General features: G+C 37.9%; 1 protein-coding gene across 5 annotated transcripts; it reads right to left on the bottom strand.

The window, feature by feature from the left end:
• Positions 1–790: 790 nt before the first annotated feature.
• Positions 791–16,871, bottom strand: LOC134812723 (vimentin-like). Of its 5 annotated transcripts, none has more exons than XM_063820294.1 (20): positions 16,682–16,871; positions 16,352–16,497; positions 15,974–16,104; positions 15,594–15,644; positions 13,864–14,049; positions 13,689–13,715; positions 13,382–13,481; positions 7,414–7,536; positions 7,177–7,213; positions 6,709–6,761; positions 6,345–6,444; positions 5,410–5,579; positions 4,670–4,801; positions 4,264–4,388; positions 3,824–3,955; positions 3,579–3,677; positions 3,253–3,367; positions 2,402–2,625; positions 2,213–2,290; positions 791–1,202 (listed from the first exon to the last, which is right to left on the bottom strand). In XM_063820294.1, the coding sequence occupies exons 2-20, from the start codon at positions 16,469–16,471 to the stop codon at positions 1,136–1,138; spliced, it is 2,070 nt and encodes a 689-aa protein (XP_063676364.1). In that variant the 5' UTR covers positions 16,472–16,497; positions 16,682–16,871; the 3' UTR covers positions 791–1,135. The 5 variants fall into 5 exon arrangements, with proteins under 5 accessions (XP_063676364.1, XP_063676329.1, XP_063676338.1 ...); XM_063820259.1 differs by having other exon boundaries at positions 6,345–6,453; positions 13,382–13,496; positions 16,352–16,579; positions 16,682–16,866; XM_063820268.1 differs by having other exon boundaries at positions 6,345–6,453; positions 13,382–13,496; positions 16,682–16,763.
• Positions 16,872–22,349: the final 5,478 nt, after the last annotated feature.

The following is a 22,349-nucleotide window of genomic DNA, read 5'->3' as shown; positions in this document are numbered from 1 at the left end:
AGAGTCAGGTGAATAGCATGGTAACCATGGTAACTTGGTATGGTAACCATGGTAACTATTTAGTATTAGTACGACGTTTTAGTTGTAACGATTAGGTCGGGCAGTTAAACAATCAACTGGCCGATGGATAACACTGAGGCAATGGTAAATAAGCGGCCAATGTAACCATGGTAACTTGGTATGTAATGGTAACCAGTAACCACGGCCAATGTAACGAGTCAAATAAAAGCAAATAATTGGCCGCCGTGCCACTCTACTCCACCCCAATAAAGCAATAATGAGCTGCAGATCAATTCCTGGAGCTGCAAGGACAGCTGGTCTTCCATAAAAACTATCGTCTCTCAATCGAGCAGCTTTGTAAATAGGCTACCTGGGAGTTTCTATTCGACTACTACTACTAGATAGCGCAAATCAATGCTCTTAATTCTAGATCAATTATCCAGATCACTCATTTGAGATCCTTCCCATCGATATCATTGGTCACTTCCAGCCGGATTCGATTAAATGGCAACCCATCATGTGTGACGGATTAACGGTTCAGTAAATTATTCCAGCATATGCAATTATCCTATATTTTCTCTGTAATTGTGATATGAAATTAGTGAAGCCTTGGCGAGTTAAATTGAACAGCGGGCTACTTCCTGAAGATTTTGAGAAAATTTTTAGCTCTCCGAGTTTTTGTCTTAAGTAGACTTATAACGTTGTAACTTGTAAGTCTGAGCTTTAACAATTTGACATTCCAATGGTATTAGATATTAGTGTAATAAGTAGAAGTGATAGACAGCATTTTAAAGTTTAAACAAAAGAATCACAAATAGTGAAAATCCGCACAATAAATTACAAAGTAACTAATTACAAACATACATTTTCCGCGAGAGTTTCTCACGAAAAAGCTATATTAATATAGATGTTTTCTAAAACAAAAGCGAACTTATTTCACATGTAATACGCCTGTAAAATCCGACCACTCGACTATGTATCAAGATTCAAGTTGTTACTCTGATGTCAAAATTCAAAAAACAAATTATAGGATTTACCAAGGCCCCATGTAAAGGAGGGCCAATTTTAGCTGATTTGAGGAACACTACCGTTCCAATATTAGCTGATTTGAGGAACACTACCGTTGAACCGGCTATCATCTGTCCAGGTCGTGCAGGACAAGAGAATCCTGCTCAGCTGCTTCTCTCCTTCTCACTTGAGGGCTGAAATTAGAGGTTGTTGTTCAACTAAATCTGTGTTGTTGTTCAACTAAATCTGTTTTTACTTGATAGAGTGCTTATCTTAAATGTTTTTACAGGCTCTAATGATGTCATTTTACGAAGATTTCAAGCCTTACGTTGTGTGTTTCGTGTCCAAAAGCATTATAAATCTGTTTTAAATAACTCAGCCTTGGGAATTTACAAATTTACATCGCTAGAACATAATTATCCCAATTCCCACACACACAAGGCTGGTGTTGAGCTCCCTTCTGACAGAATTTCTCAGACAAATTTACTGTTGTCTCGGAATCAGCTAACGTTAGAAATTATGATCCATAATTATGAAAATATCAATATGCAATTTGTCCTATTATACGCATGGTTCGCATGGTTCGCATGGTTCGTAAAATCAAAGGCTTTTTTATTTATTCGTACTTATTTGATTTATTGATCGGTTCTTCTCAGGTAAATAGTGTTTCTAGTTCCATTACATATATTTATAAACTGTCATGACACAATCAGAATAATCTGAAGTTTGTTCATTTGCTCGTCAGACCAGATACAAGGTTTACAAGGTGTACAAGGTTTAGGTTTACCAGATATAAACCAGCTATACTAGTATAGAACAAGGATTCGTAAAAGTAAAACTGCCCTAGTTTGAGAGGTGTGAACTATACACTTGATTAATAAGGTTTTACTACTCATTGATCAATTATGATGCTACATAGACTCTGAACTGACAAAATGGTTTTGAATTTCACCCATCAACAAAAAGTAGCAATTAAAACACAAGGATTCCTTTTAATGTTGTGGATAAAACCAATTTTCATCCCATTTGCAGTGGCGTCAATCGTTGCGTTTTCGAGTTATTTTTGCGGGCTGCAGCAGTTAAAGACTGGAAGACATTTGAGTAAGACCACACGGCACTTATGTTCTAACAGCTCTTTCTCTGTGTAAGCAGCCTACCCTAAAGTTAGTTAAAATATCAGTACTAGGATCGGAAATAGGATTACCTGGTTGGCAGAGCAGGGAGATTAAAACTATCGAAAGTTTCTGTCAGTTTGTTCTGATTGATTGGCAAAGATCTCGACCTGGGATTTGACATAATATTCAAATCCAATAAATAGAGATAATTTTACACATGCTAAATTGTTCAGCTGCAGATGACAAGACTATTAATATAAAATGAAGGAAGGTTCCACCTGGGATCAGCAGAAGTAGCCCGGGGTTTAAGAGGGTCCCCAGTTTGAAGAGATTGGCGACTGTGAGGTCGTACCACACAGACTGAGGAAACAGGGCGGTGTCTCCGGGAGGGTACTGGACCCATTGGGGCTGCTAACGGGTCCTCTAGCACAGAGGACACTGATCTGACTCGGGAGATCCGGCCAGGTGGAGGAGGCGTGTCAGAGATTGTAGAGAGATTACCCTGTGGAGGAGGCGTGTTAGAGATTGTAGAGAGATTACCCTGGGGAAGAGGCGTGTTAGATATTGTAGAGAGATTACCCTGTGGAAGAGGCGTGTTAGAGATTGTACTTGTAGAGAGATTACCCTGGGGACGAGGAGAGTATCTGTTATTTCCTTAAATTTAATAATCTGGTTTCTCAACCATACTCTTACAATTGAGTGCATCAATTTTATCGATGTCTGAAATAATATCACACTGTTCGACCAAGAAACTGTATCAGCTTACCTCGGAAGAAGCGTGGGATAGGGAGAAAGGAAACTGTAGCAGCTTACCTCGGAAGAAGCGTGGGATAGGGAGAAAGGAAACTGTAGCAGCTTACCTCGGAAGAAGCGTGGGATAGGGAGAAAGGAAACTGTAGCAGCTTACCTCGGAAGAAGCGTGGGATAGGGAGAAAGGAAACTGTAGCAGCTTACCTCGGAAGAAGCGTGGGATAGGGAGAAAGGAAACTGTAGCAGCTTACCTCGGAAGAAGCGTGGGATAGGGAGAAAGGAAACTGTAGCAGCTTACCTCGGAAGAAGCGTGGGATAGGGAGAAAGGAAAGGTTACCCTGTGGAGGAGGCGTGTTAAGTGATATCTGTAGCAGCTTACCTCGGAAGAAGCGTGGGATAGGGAGAAAGGAAAGTCGTCTTTGGAGAAGATGCTCTCTGATAGAGGTCTGGGGTTCCTTGTACACTGGCTATTGTCTTGAATATACGAACATGTGCTGTGGGAGATGATAGTCAATAGTTATCATGCTAGCTCCTGGTCCTTAATTAAGAGCCCCTCTTTCAATTAAACTTACACAGAAAAAGAAGAAAAAGAAGAATTCATGTCAGATGGTCATATAAATTGTGATTGTTACTTGTTGTATACGAAAGGAATGTCTGGGTATACGACATGATAGTGACTGGAATTGCATGAGAAAAGTCACAAACCTCAGCATAAGAGCCGCTTTATCCTCGACAGAACATGCGGAGGGACTTCTGTCAAACAGGTCTCCTCCATCAGAAATACTTCTAGCTACACTACTACACCTGAACATTTAGGCTAATCTTTAGTTATGTCCAATTACAACTTATGTTCCCCGTTACAAATATCGCGTCACATTTTAGTGACGATTTAGAATAGTTCTGAATATTTAATCTACGTAATCTAGTTAAAACTATAAAAGTAACCAGACCTCCTACTACAATCCAGACCATCGGTAGACCAGCTGGCTTTCACCGCTGAGCTTGTGATGACGTGAGGCTGTTTCCCCTGCATCAGAGCTGATAACATCTCCTTCGCTATGTAACCCTTCGCTTCTTGAAGCCTGGGAGAGATACAGTTTAAATGTTCTCCGATGTCAGGCGAAGAATTTTGTGTCAAACGAAGGAGATGTTTTTTAAGTTTTAAATTAGTCCCTGGATAGATAAAACTAGCCACAAACTAATTTGTATATATTTGTTACATTTTCTCTCGATGTTTTAATCTTTTGAATGGTGTATTGTTCGTACCCACCACAAGAAAGAACTCTTTATATCAAGAAGGAAGAACACTGCGCTTTAAACGTTGGCATGGATTAACTCTTGCCAAGAGTTAAAACATGAACACTGTGCCCAAATATGTCCGAATATGTACCTATTATACGCCGCTTTAAGAGTGAAGAGTTCGTCACACTTTTTGAGATAACGTTTCCGGAGGTCTTTGTTATCAACAAGTAGACTACTGAGTTGCTGGTTGTACTTCTGGTCCACTTCATGTACCTGCCGTGTGACACGTTACAACTGCTATAAAGGACGGAAAAACGATATCGAATAAGGGTAAAAAGTAAAAACTGAGTCCCAGCTGAAATATATGTATAATCTTCATGTAAATCAGCTGATCGCAGGTCTCTTCTGGAAATAGACCACGCTAACTCCTTTAGCCTGACATTTGAAGTATTATCACTTCTGCGAAAAAGGAGCTTAACAACTCCAACAAACCTTGTGTAGTGTAACTAGTAGTTACACTACTAGTTACCATAGTTACACTAACTCCAACAAACCTTATCAAAGAAGCTCTCTTGCAGCTGCTTTAGCGCTGATTTGTGAGAAGCCAGCTCGTTCATTATGCTCCTCATGTCTTCCTCCATCTTCCTCTGTGCTCTCTTGTAACAAATTATCTGCAACTCTTGTTCCTGTACAAATGAATAATTATCTCCTGTGAGGGGTATATGTCTGAAAAATATAGCTCAGTTCTTAAACCAATTTCTAGTCCTGTTTTAATTTAATCGCAGAATTTCAAATGATAAAAGTGGCGCCTCGTATTGAATGCATATATAAATAATAAAGAAAAAAAATCTGTTCGTTCATAAGCACAAATTTTAGATCATCGGTTACATCATATTTTTTTCAGCATGGATTGAATTCTGGCGGTCTGAGAACCTAGACTTTTACGTCATGACAGTTCAAACTTTAAATAAGGGCAGATGAGGTAAATACATGTATTAAAATTTAATCTGGAAAGGCTCTCGTGGTGACTCCGCGAATTGAGAGCAAAAGTTCATGATTTACATGTTATGTAATTAGTAATAAATAAATAATAATAATGAATAATTATTTACATGATATGTAAGTTTAAAGGTGTTTAACTGAAGCACACTCGCCGCTTGCAATTACTAATATCAGCATGATTCTACCGTTTAAAACTGTTATTCAGGAGATTACCAAGTTTCCCTTTTCCTATCTCCCAATTAAATTAAATTAAAATTAGTAATGCTACACTCGTTCACTTTTTCTAACCTACCTGAATAAGAGCACGATTGGAGTCAACCTCTTCTAAACTAATCCCTTCAAATGTTTTGAGAATTTCTTCAACTTCTTGGGAGTGCTGCTGTTTCAGTAGGGTTATATCCGCCTCCAGCTTATTTTTCAGGGTTTCCAGCGCCAGCTCTTTTTCTTTTATCAGCTTTTCCTCTGATAAGGAGTAGTTTATAAAGGAGTAGTTTATAATAATTAATCAATTAATAATAACCGAAACAATATCCACTCTACTAATCTAGAGTAGTAGCTACTACTCATCCCGTCTCATTGCTTAACTCCTTCACAAGAAATTGGCCTGTTAGCTGGCTTTCTAATAATTTACGTTTATTTCAGTCCATATTCTACAAGAATAACCTCTTTGTCGAACAAATCAGGGAACGAATCGCAAAAATAAACATCATTTCAAAAATAATCATCGCAAAGAAATATCAAAAGAAATTTTGAAGGAATAATCTTCGGTACAAGTTAACCTGTCTTCGATTTATAAACTTGATTGAGAGATGTCAATTATGAGTTGATTTGATAACACTAATAATTAGATTTAGAGGTTTTTAATTTCACTCATCAACAAAAATTATCAATGCAAACACAAGGATTCGTTTTAATGGTGTGCATAAAACCAATTTGTAACCCATTTGTAGTTGCCAAAGACCAAAGAAACAGGGTTTTCCCGAGCCCATTTATTTTTGCGGGCTGCAGCAGTTTAAGACTGGAAGACATTTGAGTAAGACCACACGGCACTTATGTTCTAACAGCTCTTTCTCTGTGTAAGCAGCCTACCCTAAAGTTATAGTCCGAATATCGGAATTTGGTTCACCAAGTAGAAAACAGTTCAGCGAAGTATTATAGCTCCTAATATATAATATACTGCTCCTTCATAATATACTGCGTCCCACAATCACTATTTAGAAAACTCACCTAGATCCCTGAGGAGTTTTGTTTTCTCTGTCTGATGTTTGAGATTGAGGTCACTGTGCAAATCCTGTAATTCCTCGCTGTGTCTCATCTTCAGCTTATCCTGTATGCTCTACAGTACAGAATTTGAATGATCCAGAAAAAATCAAGGCTAATGAAGTCGTGAAGCACAGACAATGAACCAATTTGTTAAAACGCTGCCAATATCAACAATTGTTCTTAATTTTAAAACCTGCCTCACAATGATAAACCACAATCTCACGCCAATGTTGTATTTATTTCGGCTAAGATCAATTGACACGTTGATAAGGATTTCAGGCATAAATAAACAAGAATCTTCTAAAATCTGTATCATGTATATAATTACCGATGAATTCTTGTATGTTTCTCGATTAGAGTCCATTTCGCCTTTGAGTTTCGCTGAAATTAAAAGGTCGTGTGAGAAAATCCTCAAAAGTTATTAGCTGTTAAATATATCTGAAATTTCGAGGGTCATGAAATTAATGCATGGCTAATGCTGACTGCCGGCAATAAAATATCGACCCCATTCGATTGAATCGAAAGTGATGGAGAAAGTAATATAACCGCGCGTTTGTGCTACCCGCGCGCGCGCAATAGTTACAGTGAATGAGAAAATGAACCTTTCATCACAAGTTATATTTCGCGCGCCACTACTAGACATACGAGATCTTACGAAAATTTGAACTTGCGAATAGCAAGCAAAAAGTGTACACTATGTGTCCCGCATGTATAAACTGCATGACTTAGTGCGTGTCAAACTCTACGCCATGGGAATCTGAAAAACTTGAAAGTTCATAAACAAAAAGTTACTTACCAATAACAAAGGAGGATTCGTTACGTTGCATCTTGAGCTGTGAAGAAAAAACATTATAAAGCTGGCACCGTATTGCAAATATGCTTAGCAAATAATAGCAAATAAAGTCTAGTGTATAAATGACGATGACTGCAGATGAGGATTGGGACAGGCAAATGGAAATGCAATGGCTGATTGACGTAAATAATTATTAAAATTGCAGAATTTAATTTAACTTTTAAACTTAACTTAACTTACTGCATCGTTCATCTTATGCTTAAGTCCACAGATCTCCCCATAGTGCATTTCTTTTAATTGCTTCAGCTCTTTCTTTTTCTCGTTAAGTGTTTGTGCTAAGTTCTTGTTAAACTCGATCTGCATCTGAAAACAACCATGTCAGAAAGTGAACAATCCAATATTAATCCTAATTAATTATTTTAACTCGTAAAATATTTGTACCAAATTTGTACCAAACCGTCGACGAGTCCAACTCGGCGCGCGTCTTGGTAGGTTATAAACCTACAAATAGTATTTGCCCTGATGTGAGTAATTACTGTCAAACCTTGAACTTTGAAGTGGGATCTGAGAACAAAATACCATAAATTACAAATTAACGAAAAAAAGATAATAATAATTCTATGACTACCTCACTCATTTGGTCATGTTCTAATAGTAAATAGTAATGAACTTTACAGTTTACTGAGGTATTTACAGGCTAATAACCACTATGGTAGTCTCTATATTCCAAATATGCTCAAAATTCCTTATTTCCCCCATTTTCCCCAATTTAGTAAAAAATTACTCTTCCCAATGAATCGTGCATTTTCACCACTGGGTAAAAATCCTGAAACATCTCTTTCCGATTACTGGTCATTGTGTCCATGCTGTCAGCTGTATGATTGTGAACAAATATCCAATTGAAAATCCTTCCTTTTTGCTAACAGACAAGTCACATTTTAATAATTCTTGCTGCAGTAGCGGTTTTTAAATCTATACAAAGTCATCGACGTAATTATCAATATTAAATAACAGTGTTGTTCAGGTAGGGCTTCCAATTTCATAAAAGAGATTCACCAAGCAATATTACCCCTCCTTTTAACATAACTCTTTTCATAATTTCTATTATCTGTAATCGAACTGTTTATCATAACGTCTAAAACTAGTAAACGAAACGAGAGGCTGGAGCCACAGGACGCAGTCTCACCCGCCACTCCGCTCCATCTCCCTACACCACGTGACTCATATCCACCACTCAGAGCCGGAGACCGACAAGCATTAGCCAGTAGGGCGAAGTAGCACTAGCACTGTTTAGAGCAAGCAGAACACATCATGTAGTTCCTGAGAGCGGATGTAGCGGGGGCCACCTGGCCGTGTTGGTCAGCGTGACTAACGGTAAATAATGTGGGACATAAGCAGCACAATCGAGTGTTAATAGTTATTGACTGGTAGTGTCCGTTATAATACGGCCCGTCAAGTAGTGAGGTGATATGTGCTTTAAAGATGTTCATTTGGTCACGTGTGGGTCACATTAGGTCACGTGTTGGTCACATTTGGTCACGTGTGGGGTCAGGTATATCATGATTGGATCACGTTGCTCACATTTTCTTAAAATGCAAATTTCGATAGCATCGAATAAATACTTAATGGCATGGATGTTCCGACCATGACTAGTGTGTAAAGATGGATTGTAATAAAGCTCAGGAGACTAAGTGAGTCCCCTCAGGGCAGTTGCATTTGTCAACAATATCATTCATTTCGTGTCACAGAAACTGAGCTCGGAGCCCATTTGTTCATCGTCAACTAATTAATCCTGAAGATCCACGATTGACAGTTTCGTAGATTAATGTGAAGTGTTAGAAATTTAGAGTCAGTCGCCGAGTTTCACGTGCCTGGAATGTTTAAACATGCCACATGCCACAACAATTATGCCCAATTATTTTCAACTCTCGAAATTAAGCAAGACGGATGTTGCAAATTGAAAATGTGAAGTATTCATGATGAGAGGAAACCGCAGAGGAGGCTGGCGATAATTTCTTATCCTTAGGACAAGAAATAATTATTAAGCTGAATTTCTGGAGACAAAGGTGTATTTATGTAAAACCAAAATAGAGCAGGTTTTTTTTTAATACGGCTCCAATTAATATCCATCATCTAGAACACAGAAACTCACAACATGTCAGACCCTAACTGAACGGTACAATAATTAATATTTCCTGGTCTCATGATCCTTATTCCGCTTAGAAATTTTTGTTCTTTTTCTTTTCCTTTATCCTTTATTCCTCCTGATTTACCTAGGACCTGGATAACGAAAAGGGCTTATCTCTTGGTACTGGCGCCTCTTTTGTTAATTTCTCTTTTATATAATACATAATACAATATATTTTTGATATGCTTTTTGAGATTCCACTGTGGGTGGGTTTACTCGGTAACCTGAAATAAAAAGACACCGAAAATTAGAGACATCAAATACTATTCCAATTTGATCAGTAAGGTGACAGTAATGAGTAAGGTGACAGAGTAAGGAGACAGAAAGAAATGAGTATTATAATTTGTGCTGCCAAATTAGTTCCAGCAAATTGTAACATTATCACACCAACGTCACGATCGTGTAACGTTTAGTGATTTAGTTTTGTTGAATACTTGACAGGTCTAGTACGGGAATGCACACTCTGATTTACTGTTCCTTGTTAACTACATGAGAGTTCTTACTTTATGGTGATGTGACTACGTGATGAACTTGTTAGAGATATAACTTATAAAGAAATTACTTACAGAGATAAACAGGTTATATGTTTCTCAGCACCAAAGTGGTTTGACCGCCGTGTTTTGGTTTAGCCGAAATAGATTTTGCTAATGTTTTACATAAATTAACTAATGTTTTACATAAATTAACTGATGTTTTACATGAATTAACTAATGTTTTACATAAATCTTTCCCGCTCCAGCTGCAGTCTGGTAAGTGATAGTGTTGAGTTAAAATTTTCCTAACCTTCATCAATCATGTTGTATTGTAATTGTAATACCAATAGAACTGCGCTTCAACTCAGTAAACTGTATTGTACCCCCGGCCCCCCCTGTATTGTACCCCCCCCCCCCGGCCCCCGCCCCCCTCCTCCATTGTACCCCCCCCCCCTCCATTGTGCTCCCCCCTCCATTGTACTCCTTTATAATCAACCACCGTACTACTTCCGCTATCGTGTGTATGAAAGAGGAATTATTAATCCACACAATATAGTGAGTACTGAGTAGTGTCCATTAACACACAATATAGTGAGTACTGAGTAGTATCCATTAACACGCACGTAACCGTGGTAACAGTAGTCACCTCCTCATTGTGTAGATTAATAGTGATAATTGGTACAATGTGTCACTAGTGTCACTACCATTGTGTACAATATGTCACTAGCAACTAGTGTCACTACCATTGTGTACTAAGTAGTAAAGTGTATTAGGTACACTGCCCAGTAAAGTGCACAGTCATTGTAGGAACCCGGGATATAACACACAGTAATCAAGCGGTATTTGCATATATGTTGGTTTATTGAGTATAATGTGGAAAATAGACGCTGGTTTTTATATTGAAGAGTGTCTTTTACTTTTTAGTGACCAAAAATGCATTCGAATGTGAGCGGCATTCTCAGAGACAGTGGTCAATAAAACGGCAAACATTACATTATTTAAAGGCTTTTAAAAAGTCATCTTTCGAGCAACAATCATCTTGACAAATGAGCGGTTTTCGTTAAATCAATAAAAGCACTAGTTCCCATTGTTCAGCAAAAGTTAGTGTGGTCTTCACACTCCTTGTCAAATGTGCACGTGGTCGGTTAAACATTGTGAAAATAGTCGGTTTTTGTTAGATTGACAATCAGCAGATTGCCTGGTGAACTATTATATACACAATAGTTACTTTAATATAAACTATTATATACTTGTTCATTTGACACAGCATACTGTGGAAGTGTGTGCAATCAGTTACTAAACTAATGTATTTCTTCTAGCAGCTCTAAAGAAAGCTTCATTAATTACCGCTACGTGACACTGCATCTCACTGCATAGTGCACTGCATCTCACTGCACAGTGCACTGCATCTCACTGCACAGTGCACTGCATCTCACTGCACAGTGCACTGCATCTCACTGCACAGTGCACTGCATCTCACTGCACAGTGCACTGCATCTCACTGCATCTCACCGCACAGTGCACTGCATCTCACTGCATCTCACCGCACAGTGTACTGCATCTCACCGCACAGTGCACTGCATCTCACTGCATCTCACCGCACAGTGCACTGCATCTCACTGCACAGTGCACTGCATCTCACTGCACAGTGCACAGCATCTCACCGCACAGTGCACAGCATCTCACTGCACAGTGCACTGCATCTCACTGCATCTCACCGCACAGTGTACTGCATCTCACCGCACAGTGCACTGCATCTCACTGCATCTCACCGCACAGTGCACTGCATCTCACTGCACAGTGCACTGCATCTCACTGCATCTCACCGCACAGTGCACTGCATCTCACTGCATCTCACCGCACAGTGTACTGCATCTCACCGCACAGTGCACTGCATCTCACTGCATCTCACCGCACAGTGCACTGCATCTCACTGCACAGTGCACTGCATCTCACTGCTCAGTGCACTGCATCTCACCGCACAGTGCACTGCATCTCACCGCACAGTGCCACTGCATCTCCATGCTCATGTGCATCCCACTCCATGCACTGCTATAATCAACGCACCGTGCTACTGCATCTTCATGAAAGTGAATATAATCCACACATAAGTGTCAGTATGCACACATATATGTCAGTAGCACTCCATTACACGCACTACCGTGCAACTAGTCACCTCTCATGTGTGATAATAGTATTTTCAATGCACAGTGCACTACATTGTTACATGGTCACTGCATAGTGTCACTGCCATTCTGTCCTAAGTGAAATGATTATACACTGCCACAAGTGCACTGCATTTACCACTGACATGCACCGCATCACTATGCAAATGTGTTATTGATCTCAATGGAAAGTGCGCTGGTTTCACTGAAGTGCACTTTATACCAGCATTCAAGTGACTGCATTCTCAGCACAGTGTCATAAACGGCACATGACATATTCACCGCTTAAAAAGTCATCTTCAGCAACATGCATTTTGCATGCACGGTTCGATCATGCACTATCCCATTTGCACAAGTGTGGTCTCAATCTCCTTGTCAAGTGCACTGGCTTACACATGTGACGTGTAGATTGCAATCACAGAGCCTGTTAGTGCACTGCTCACTGCATAGTGCACTGCATCTCACCGCACAGTGCACTGCATCTCACCGCACAGTGCACTGCATCTCACTGCACAGTGCACTGCATCTCACTGCACAGTGTACTGCATCTCACTGCACAGTGTACTGCATCTCACTGCACAGTGTACTGCATCTCACTGCACAGTGCACTGCATCTCACTGCACAGTGCACTGCATCTCACTGCACAGTGCACTGCATCTCACTGCTCAGTGCACTGCTCGCAACATCTAAATTATCTGTTATATATCAATAATAATATTCAAAGAGATAATATAAATAATTATTATGCTAAATGTAGGTTTTTATCAAGGTAGTTACGGTAGTTAATTATTGAACAGTATGTGATCATCAAAGTGTAGGAAGTTCTAGGATTTTGGCAATGTCATTGCAGCTGAGACACTTTCTCCACCCTCATTTGCTTGAGATAGCTCAGCAGCTGTTTAAACTTGGTCAAAAAGACTATTGATATGCTGTGACTAGCGTTGAATAGTGGATTCATTTTAAATATATCAACTACTGATAAAGTAAATAGACCAATACTTGTTATAACTAACTAATTTGTAAAACAGCCCTAACTCCGCTGGACGTGCATAATGAGTGTAGAGAAACATGACAAACTGTTATTATTCTAATCTGAACTGCGAGTTGGAACGTCATAGTATCTGACGGTCAAATTAGTCACTTTTTAGAGCAACATGTAAAGTAAACAAATATTAAAAACAAAGAGGGATTTTATCAAATTATCCTAGCAATCACAAGCAACAAACATATTTCAGTGGTGAGTTGTCTTGATTTGGAACAGTTCTAGAATATTCTATTAGGTCGTCAGTAAAGAAGAACAAATTTCTCAAGAATGTGGTTTTAAAGTACTGAAAGTAAACATTTCCTCGCAAGATGCGTATGTAATGAATTGAGAACTCACCAACTGTTGCTTTTCGCGGTTTGATCTGTGGTCGAGTTCGATTTTGGACTCCAGTTCGACAATGTGCTGTTTCAGCCTCTCTATTTCCTCTGTCAGCTCACTATCAGGGTTAATGCTTGGAGATTAGTGTTAGTCGAACAAATAATGTGGAGTTTTCTGTAAATTAGACAAAAATAGGGTTCAATTTATATGAGACGAGAATCTAACCTGGGCAAATGAGGGGGCTCAGTGGTTATTAACATTATCACTAACGAAACGAAACGAAGAACTTTTAAAACAAACTCTTGCAATAATCAATACTACTCACATCTTCTCAGCTTCGACTTCTTTCAATCTGAAAGATGAATTGCAACATTGTAACGCAAAGCTGGTACAGATATTGAATTAAAACTAATCACATACGAACCATTTACTGCATGATTTTGCGGAAAAGTTTCAAAAAGGCGATTAAAAAATACAACAGCTCAAAAAATATGCCTTACCTTCCGAGAGTGTCATCATCCTGTATCTGGACTTTAACTCCGATATTACCGGTGGGTGTCCTGGTCAGCTCGAATGTGGGGCTCTTAGCCTCCCTCACTTCCTCCTTCTTATCGGCCACGTTAACTCGCGGGACTGCTGATCTGATCTTGCGGGTCGAGTAGATGGTTTTACCTCCCAATGGGGGCCTGGAGAGGAGGGTGTGAAGAGGAGGGATGTGGTGTGAAGAGGAAGGTTTGAAGAGGAGGGATGTGGTGTGAAGTGGAGATGTGGGATGTGGTGTGAAGAGGAGGGATGTGGTGTGAAGAGGAGGGATGTGGTGTGAAGAGGAAGGTTTGAGGTGTGGAGAGGAGGGATGTGGTGTGAAGAGGAGGGATGTGGTGTGGCAAGGTACAAGGAAAATAAAGTTGTTATTTAACTCATTAAAATATTTGACTGTAATTAGAGTCTCGTTGTTTCCCATAAAATAAAGCACGTACTGCCAGTAATAGGCCGAATTCCTGTTAAGCTAATGAGCTAATCACTGAATACATATAAGCGGACAAGCTAAGTTCCGAATCTTAATGGCTGGCGACAGTACAGCTACGTAGTTCAACTAATATTCTGGAAAACTTCAGTCTAATTTCATATTAAAATGGACGGGAAGAAGTAGTTTTACCAATTGATGGTCAAGTTACAAAATAGCAAAATATAATATTTGCCTACTTTCCACAGCAAGAACCAGGTCGGCCTTTTCGGAACCGATATCTCTGATTTGTAGTTTTATCAGGATCATTCCTGTCACATGACCTTGCCGAGGGCGCTCTATCACTACTTTGTCTGCTCTCAACTCTACTGACTGGGGTGGAGCCTGATATAAGACCTTTAGCTGCGAGTATTCTCTCCTGTATAGGAACTCTAGTGCCATCATCCGGCGCCACCTCAACCATCTCAACCACGTTGAGTTGTAGTCTGGCTGACTTTTTATCTGCATTACACAAACTTGATATGTACACGTTCTCAACATACGACTTGTAGTTCTTGTCTTCAAATACAAGAGGCCGTGGTTTCAACATTACAAACCTAACAATCGAAATAAACCTCCCTATTCACATTTACTACCGGAATAACAGACGCAAATAGCGAATATCTTTATGAAGGAAAAAGGTAACGCAAACAACTGATGGTTAGACGTAAAATAGAACGTAACGAGCACCTATGTACACATGCAGTCTCTCTCACATATTAAATCCGTTCCCATGGTAGCAGCAAATATCGAATTACTGGGGCGATGAGTGCTACTTATGAAGGATAATTTCATCACTATAACAGCTCAATGGTACTTCTCCAAACTAAATCTTAATGCCATTTTCTCATCGAAAATTATCCCTGTCACTAAGCAAGGGTGCACAATAACGAGTTTGAATAACTGTTCGTCATAACGTTCATTAGTTGTCGGTTTCAAATTTCGTTGGTTTCAAATTTCTGTATTTGAAATCAGAATTGTGCTTTTATTATGACAATTAAGAATTGCTAAGATTTTGTTAAATCGCTAACATAAACACTTTCGGTCTCGAATTCTTGAGAAATTGGCCGATTTGATTCGTTTCTAGTATTATCATCAGAGATGCCACTAATTAAACGCAAATTAAAACTATATAATTACCTTTGTAATTACGATAAACGCCCAACCAGCTCCATACTGGCGCAATACCATGATAAATCAAAAAAAATATAAGGATTAGAAACTTACGTTGGTATAGGACCGATTGGAGAATCCATCATCGGCGTCGCTGGAGCAGAACTGAAGATAATATGTGAAGATCAGTTTCATAAATCATTGTTCTCAAACTTAGCATAGCTATCTGTCTTTTCTCTCTTCAGATATATACTCCACTGTTTATACTTGCTAAAGAATAACAATATAATTTACAACAATGTATATCGACCAGATTTGAATCAACAATTAATTGAGTCCATAGGACTCATAATTAGCTAAGCTTTGATACAAAGCATGCGAACTCAAAGTCGCTTTCACAACTTTTGTCAACTGAATTGACAGAAGATCTGGTTCCTCTTATACACAGGAGAACCAGCTTCCTGATAACAAATGATAAAGAATGATTTTCATACCTGGGTCTATTAGAGGAGGGCTTGTGGAGAGCTCTCATTGGTATTGAACGGGTGGACGTAGTAAAACACAATTTAGTTTTGTTCCTCTTTCGGTGGGTTTTACTGATGTTTATCAGTCGTTGGGTTGTTTCCTGAATATTTTCAGAGATATTAGCGGCTCAATATAACATTCAGACATTGAGACCATTCACCGACACCACTTGGAGAGAGGGGCAATTAGGTAATCTGTCGATGTTCACTTAACGCACGGTTAAGGTATGGTTAACCCACACTTAACACTTGGTTACTGGTTAGAATGGTTACTGGTTAGAATGGTTACTGGTTAGAATGGTTACTGATGGGAGAATGTAAAGATAAAATATTGGATGATAAAAATACCTTGACAGGGATGTGGTCCCATTTGTTCTCGTAAGCATCTGGCACGACTGTAAACCCATGGGTGTTACTTTTCGTATGATAGCTAGGTCTGAACTCGCCCTTGTTACTTTGCTTCTTCATTCTTCAACAATGGCCAGGTGGGGCCACTGTAAATAAACTAATTATCAGGCAAGTTACGTGGGTTGAGCAGGAGCAGCCATCTCTATACCTCCACCACCGCCACCCTGACTATATTGCATTGGATAGAATAGTAGACCAATAACCTTATAAAGGTGTATTTATTTCATCAATAAATATTAAGAAAGCAAAAGTTTTTGTAAAGCAACCTACGAGACAACACAGATGTCAACAAGTCTTTCTCTTTCAGTAGATTCTTCGTGCTCTTCCTTGTAGCAGAAATAGTCCAAGCAGTCCAAGACTCCGTATATGAGGATTACAAGTATGCCAACAACAGCGATGCCAGCAGGAAGAAGGATAAAGAGGACAATCATCCGTTTTACATCCTAATCAACGCTAATAGGGTAAATACTAATGATTAACGAGAATGAATGGTACAATAGGAAACAAATATGCACACAATGATTGGGTAATAGTATGATAGTAGTATATAATATATATATAATAATAGGTACAGCTGTTGACAAATTATGAAGAAAAATTATTCTATTAAGATGGAATCTTTACCCCTTATCTTTACCCCTTGCAGAAGTTCACATCCAGGTTAAATGGTGAGCTGTGCATAATATTTATATAGCATATACAAACATTATACTCATTATACAGTCAGTTAGTCGCCCATCTGAGACTCAAAAGTACAACTGTACAATGTACTCTTTTATTTGGAGTAAAACATGATCGTTTCGATTGATCGATCATACAATAAAGGTTTTTTTCCCTGTTCCACATGAACGACAGCCTGGGAAAGTATTTGGTTTCTTATATTTAAAATGCAAAATAGTTCATACTTTCGTATTGACTTGAAACAATAATCCGAATTTAAATTATTCTTTGGGTGTTTTAATTTAAAAACCTCAGAACAGGAGAAAGATTAAGATGTTTTAACACAAATGTCATTGAAATGGGATGAGCAGATAAAAGCATCCATATCTAAAGCTAACAAGAATTGCGCCGGTTAGCGGACGCTAGATTTCCATCGACCGTAGGCATTACCTTTTGTCGATCGTTTAAATTTATGTTTGCAAAAATAATTAATAATGTTTCTTCATTCTACATTATTGGCCCCTACGAGGTAGGAAGTGGAAAGGTTGCCTTTATCATGTTTGCGTGTGAATATAAAAATAAAGCTTCTAATGTATGCCGTCAGTCGCGCAGAGAATATTTTAAACAGTGTTTGAAAAGCCGCGCGGCATGATGATGTCTGACTAAAATAGTCTGAGGCGCAGGAGTTTATTAATAATCGAAAGAGAAACTAACCGTAGACACAAGGAGCAGTATTTGCACAAATAGCAGCTGCCCCAAGCAGCATGATCGCGGCAATCATTAGTCCATGCGATGTTCGCCCGAAGAAGACGGAACTGTAACAATTAAAAGAGCGGACACTATAGCCTGTGTGGTGGTACGCAATTACAAGTTTAAAGAACAAAAGCCATATAAACGAATGGTTATTTACATAAGTTGTTACATTAAGTAAAGTGGTCGTAGTAAAATCCGTTGTAGGTAATATAATGTTAATAATAATAAAATCTACTGTCCATTCCGTATAATAAATCAATTTCTCTACTATCATGTCCAACATAAAATCAACATCATGGTTTATACAACAATATAATAAATGATTACTAATATCGGGAGCCAAGTCGGTGGTTGAACCAAGCACCCACAACAAAATAAGAAGTTTGTATCGCATGAAGTTAACGAAAGCTTAAACGACAAATATCAGTACAAAACAAAATGTATTATAGCGGAAAGAGAAATTTTATATGCGCGAAGCACACGCGATTTATCAGCTGCAGTCATGGTATAGAGTCCACCTTGACATAAAAGCAATGTAAAATTCACGCGCGCAACAATCACGTGATAATATCAGCGTCCAAAAATACAGCGATTGAAGTAGGTTTCACATTTCAACTGTCGTGGGCCCTTTTAGAACAATCTCGAAGACCGACCGAAGAGTGATTTAGCATGCTCGCCTGTGTGGTGATTGATATGCAGTTAAAAGTTTGAAGAACAAAGCCATGTGAAGGAATGGTTGTTTACAAGTCTACATAAATTGTTAGATTGAATAAAATGGTAGTCGTGAAATCCGTATTAGGTAATCATAATGTAACTCATAATAACATTTACGGTCCATTTCGTATAACAAATTAATCGCTCGACAATCATGTTCAACATAATATCAGCATCATAATTTGTTCAACAAAGGATGATCATGATAATTAATTACTCTGCACTCGACTGTCACGTAACTTTTTCAACTCGTTCTCTAGCTGGCCCTGATTGGGATCTGAGTTCTGACACGTGTAATTTTGCAATGATCTTTCTAATTTCTAATTTCTAATAGCATTATCGGGAGCCAAGTCGGTTGTTGCACCAATAACTCACAACAAAACGTGAAATTAGTATGTTATACTTGTACTTGTAGCGCATCAATGATCATCATTATTTATATTAAAATCCATTTAAAACAACAGAATAAATTATTGTAATTACATACGTACGCTGACCCATGACCGTAACTTGTAACTGTTATGAAAACTTCAGTCAGCTTGGCGCCGCGCATTTAAAAGTTTAATACAATCGTCGAATCGTGCAAACGTGTGCGGAGGGTAACCATGGAGATGACACCATTACTGCTCCGCGCGCAGAGAAGATGCATTTAAATGGTTATGCGGAGGGTAATGCATGTTTTCCTTTGTGACACAATTCATGACTCTAGTGACACGAAAAACATACCTACCCACTATACCCGTCCTCAATTCCTACAACTTCTAACCATCTATTGCCTTTTTAAGGCGATGGAAAAAATTGACATGCTGGATAGTCAGGAATTTGATTGTTGGAAATAAAACTGTTATATTAGCAATTTACAAATATTTGATAAAGTCACATCATATGAAAGCTAATTCTTAGTCCAAAATCAATCAATTCTTAGTCATCATATTTCAAGACATAAACGACATCATGGCATTGATATTATGCATTATTTAATTTCTAATAAAAGATATTTCGAGTAAGAAAGTGGTCCAAACATAAACACGGATTAACAATAAATCCTTCAGGGACTCCGTGGAATTGGGGAAATGCTGGCTAATATTTTTCCATCAATTTTTTTTCTTCAAAAAAGTATAAGATGGTTAGAAGTGGTAGGAATTGAGAATGGGTATAGTAGGTTTCGTGTCAGGTGTCAGGTGTCATAAAGGAAAACATGTGCTCCTTCATAAATTTACACATTGCGTAAAAAGTGGATTTTGGTAATGCTGGGCCTTACGTTCAAGCCAGGTTCAAGGGATCATCCCTTTAAAAAGCAGACTGATCGCAATCAAATCGAACATTTTTACCATTTTCTTGACTAAATAGTAAGTACAGAACATAAAACTAGATTTTGAGAATAACAAAACATATGTAATGTCCGGAGAACGTAACCATCATCAAAAACCGATAAGATCACTTTACAAATGTGCACTCAGTAAAATGACTCAGATCGCTGCTCATTGAGCAGTGCTCAATATTGCGCATGACTGGCGATCAAACTCTCAACGAAAGCAAACAGAACATAATGCAACTTGATTGTTGATTTTTCTTTAAAAACTGAACGCGTTGCATTAAGTGTCATTATTCCATAAATTGTGGTCATGCGAATCAAAATCAGGACGGGTATAAGATTTAGTTAGTAATGTGAATGTGACTTTGCTATTGGTGAGTCTCCAATCCCCAAATAATGTACCATGTACCGATCTGCCCAGTGAAAGATCATAATATTTTAAATGTTAAAATGTACAATATTCGATCAATCTGCAAGTTGCAGTGTTGGGTCTACTCACATAACGTGACAGTAAGTCAAATAGCCCAGTAAATTCACGATTTGTAACAAATCAGCCAGAGCCCAGATTAGTCAATTTATTGATACATATCAAGTCAGCTCTTGAAAATAACACAGCTAACCAGTGAACATAGTCATACTGCAAATTAATCGTGATGCATCTATATTATATTTTAAACTTGACGAAATCCCCCCGGCAACGGAAACAAAAACACTGAAAATTGACCAAAAAAGACCCTCGCAAATATTAGCTCGCAAATGGAGTTGAAACCTCACAATTTTTAGCAGGGTTGTACAAAAAAGGATAGGAATAGCATTCTTACAAGGCAACAATTATATTGTTTATAAAAACTCAAGGCCCAAGTGGAGGTATGGAATTAGTGGCATAATGTTTAAGGACAAAAAGTCATACATCAAATGGGCATTATATTTTATGAATTGTTTTACATCTTTTTATTCTGTAAAATGTTCTAAAATTAAATTTCTTGTTTCATTGAATTTCTTGTTTCATTGACGGACTTGGTTCCCTTCTATAAGAAGGCCCACATACTCCCTATAAACCAGCGAATCTTCTTCAAAGTTTGTCTATTAACCCAAAATCAGTTCACGGTACTGCACCTGGTTACCTCAAAGCATTACTGGATTTGGATGTATAGTGGATACAGAACTCTCAAACACTGTGACCAGGTCGAAAAGACCGGATGACCATCTCATGCTCAAGATACCAAAGAATAAAAGGTCCAAAGTTGATGACAGACGTTTTTCAAGCCATGCACCGGTTGCATGGAACTCTCTTCCGCTGATGTTGAGAAGTATTACTGATACCAACTGTTTCAAGCGAATGTTAAAGAATCATTTATATAATCAGTTCTGATGTTTTTTCTTTCCATTGTCTTCACTTTGCAAGACATGTTGGCTTTTATTGTTTACTGCACTCCATTTTATGTCTTGATGTCTAACTAAGACATAATCAATCAAGAAAGAGATCGATCCTTGAAAGTTAGACTCTAACTTTCAAGGATCTGTCTCTTTCTTGATTGATTATGTCACTGTACTTACCTTTATTATACCTACATGTATTGTATGGTTTCTGCTTCTATTTAGTTTAGTGTGGTTTACAATAAAATATGTTTTAATTTTGTCTTAACCTTATGATGAGTTATACTTTATTCACTTTTACACATTTGTTCACATCACTCACAGTCAGCCGCTCTGACATGGTTAACCACCTTCCTTGTGTTGTTGGTTAATCATATGAGCGGGGTATAAATACCTCATTTCATTCATCATTTCATTTCATTTCATTTCATTTCATTTCATTTCATTTCATTTCATTTCATTTCATTTCATTTCATTTCATTTCATTTCATTTCATTTCATTTCATTTCATTTCATTTCATTTCATTTCATTTCATTTCATTTCATTTCATTTCATTTCATTTCATTTCATTTCATTTCATTTCATTTCATTTCATTTCATTTCATTTCATTTCATTTCATTTCATTTCATTTCATTTCATTTCATTTCATTTCATTTCATTTCATTTCATTTCATTTCATTTCATTTCATTTCATTTCATTTCATTTCATTTCATTTCATTTCATTTCATTTCATTTCATTTCATTTCATTTCATTTCATTTCATTTCATTTCATTTCATTTCATTTCATTTCATTTCATTTCATTTCATTTCATTTCATTTCATTTCATTTCATTTCATTTCATTTCATTTCATTTCATTTCATTCAAGATAAGTCCATGGCTTTGAATGATGTTAATACACAACATACATATTTATAAACTGAAAATTCCTGCGATCCGATTAACATCTTCATGCTGCCAAACACTTTTATCCAGGTCATCAAGCTCAATTTTTATCATTCCAATTTTTGTAAACCGTTAATGCAATTGTTATGTTTCTGTATTCAATATTAAGTTAAAAGTATAATTGTTATAAAAGTGAAATTTGAAGTACAATTTTTTTTTAATTGACGATGT

Source organism: Bolinopsis microptera, chromosome 1 (genome assembly GCF_026151205.1).
Source record: "Bolinopsis microptera isolate Bmic1 chromosome 1, MBARI_Bmic_1.0, whole genome shotgun sequence".
Lineage (NCBI taxonomy): Eukaryota > Metazoa > Ctenophora > Tentaculata > Lobata > Bolinopsidae > Bolinopsis > Bolinopsis microptera.
This window is presented reverse-complemented; position numbering and strand designations above follow the sequence as displayed.

What these genes read in the sequence shown, in the direction of transcription:
- LOC134812723 (XM_063820259.1), bottom strand. Translation starts at nt 16,471, where the DNA reads ATGAAGAAGCAAAGTAACAAGGGCGAGTTCAGACCTAGCTATCATACG. An exon ending in AAACATACAAGAATTCATCG is followed by an intron (nt 6,454 to 6,708) that starts GTAATTATATAC and finishes TCTGTACTGTAG; the next exon opens with AGCATACAGGATAAGCTGAA. An exon ending in TATCCCACGCTTCTTCCGAG is followed by an intron (nt 2,626 to 3,252) that starts GTAAGCTGCTAC and finishes CCTCCTCCACAG; the next exon opens with GGTAATCTCTCTACAATCTC.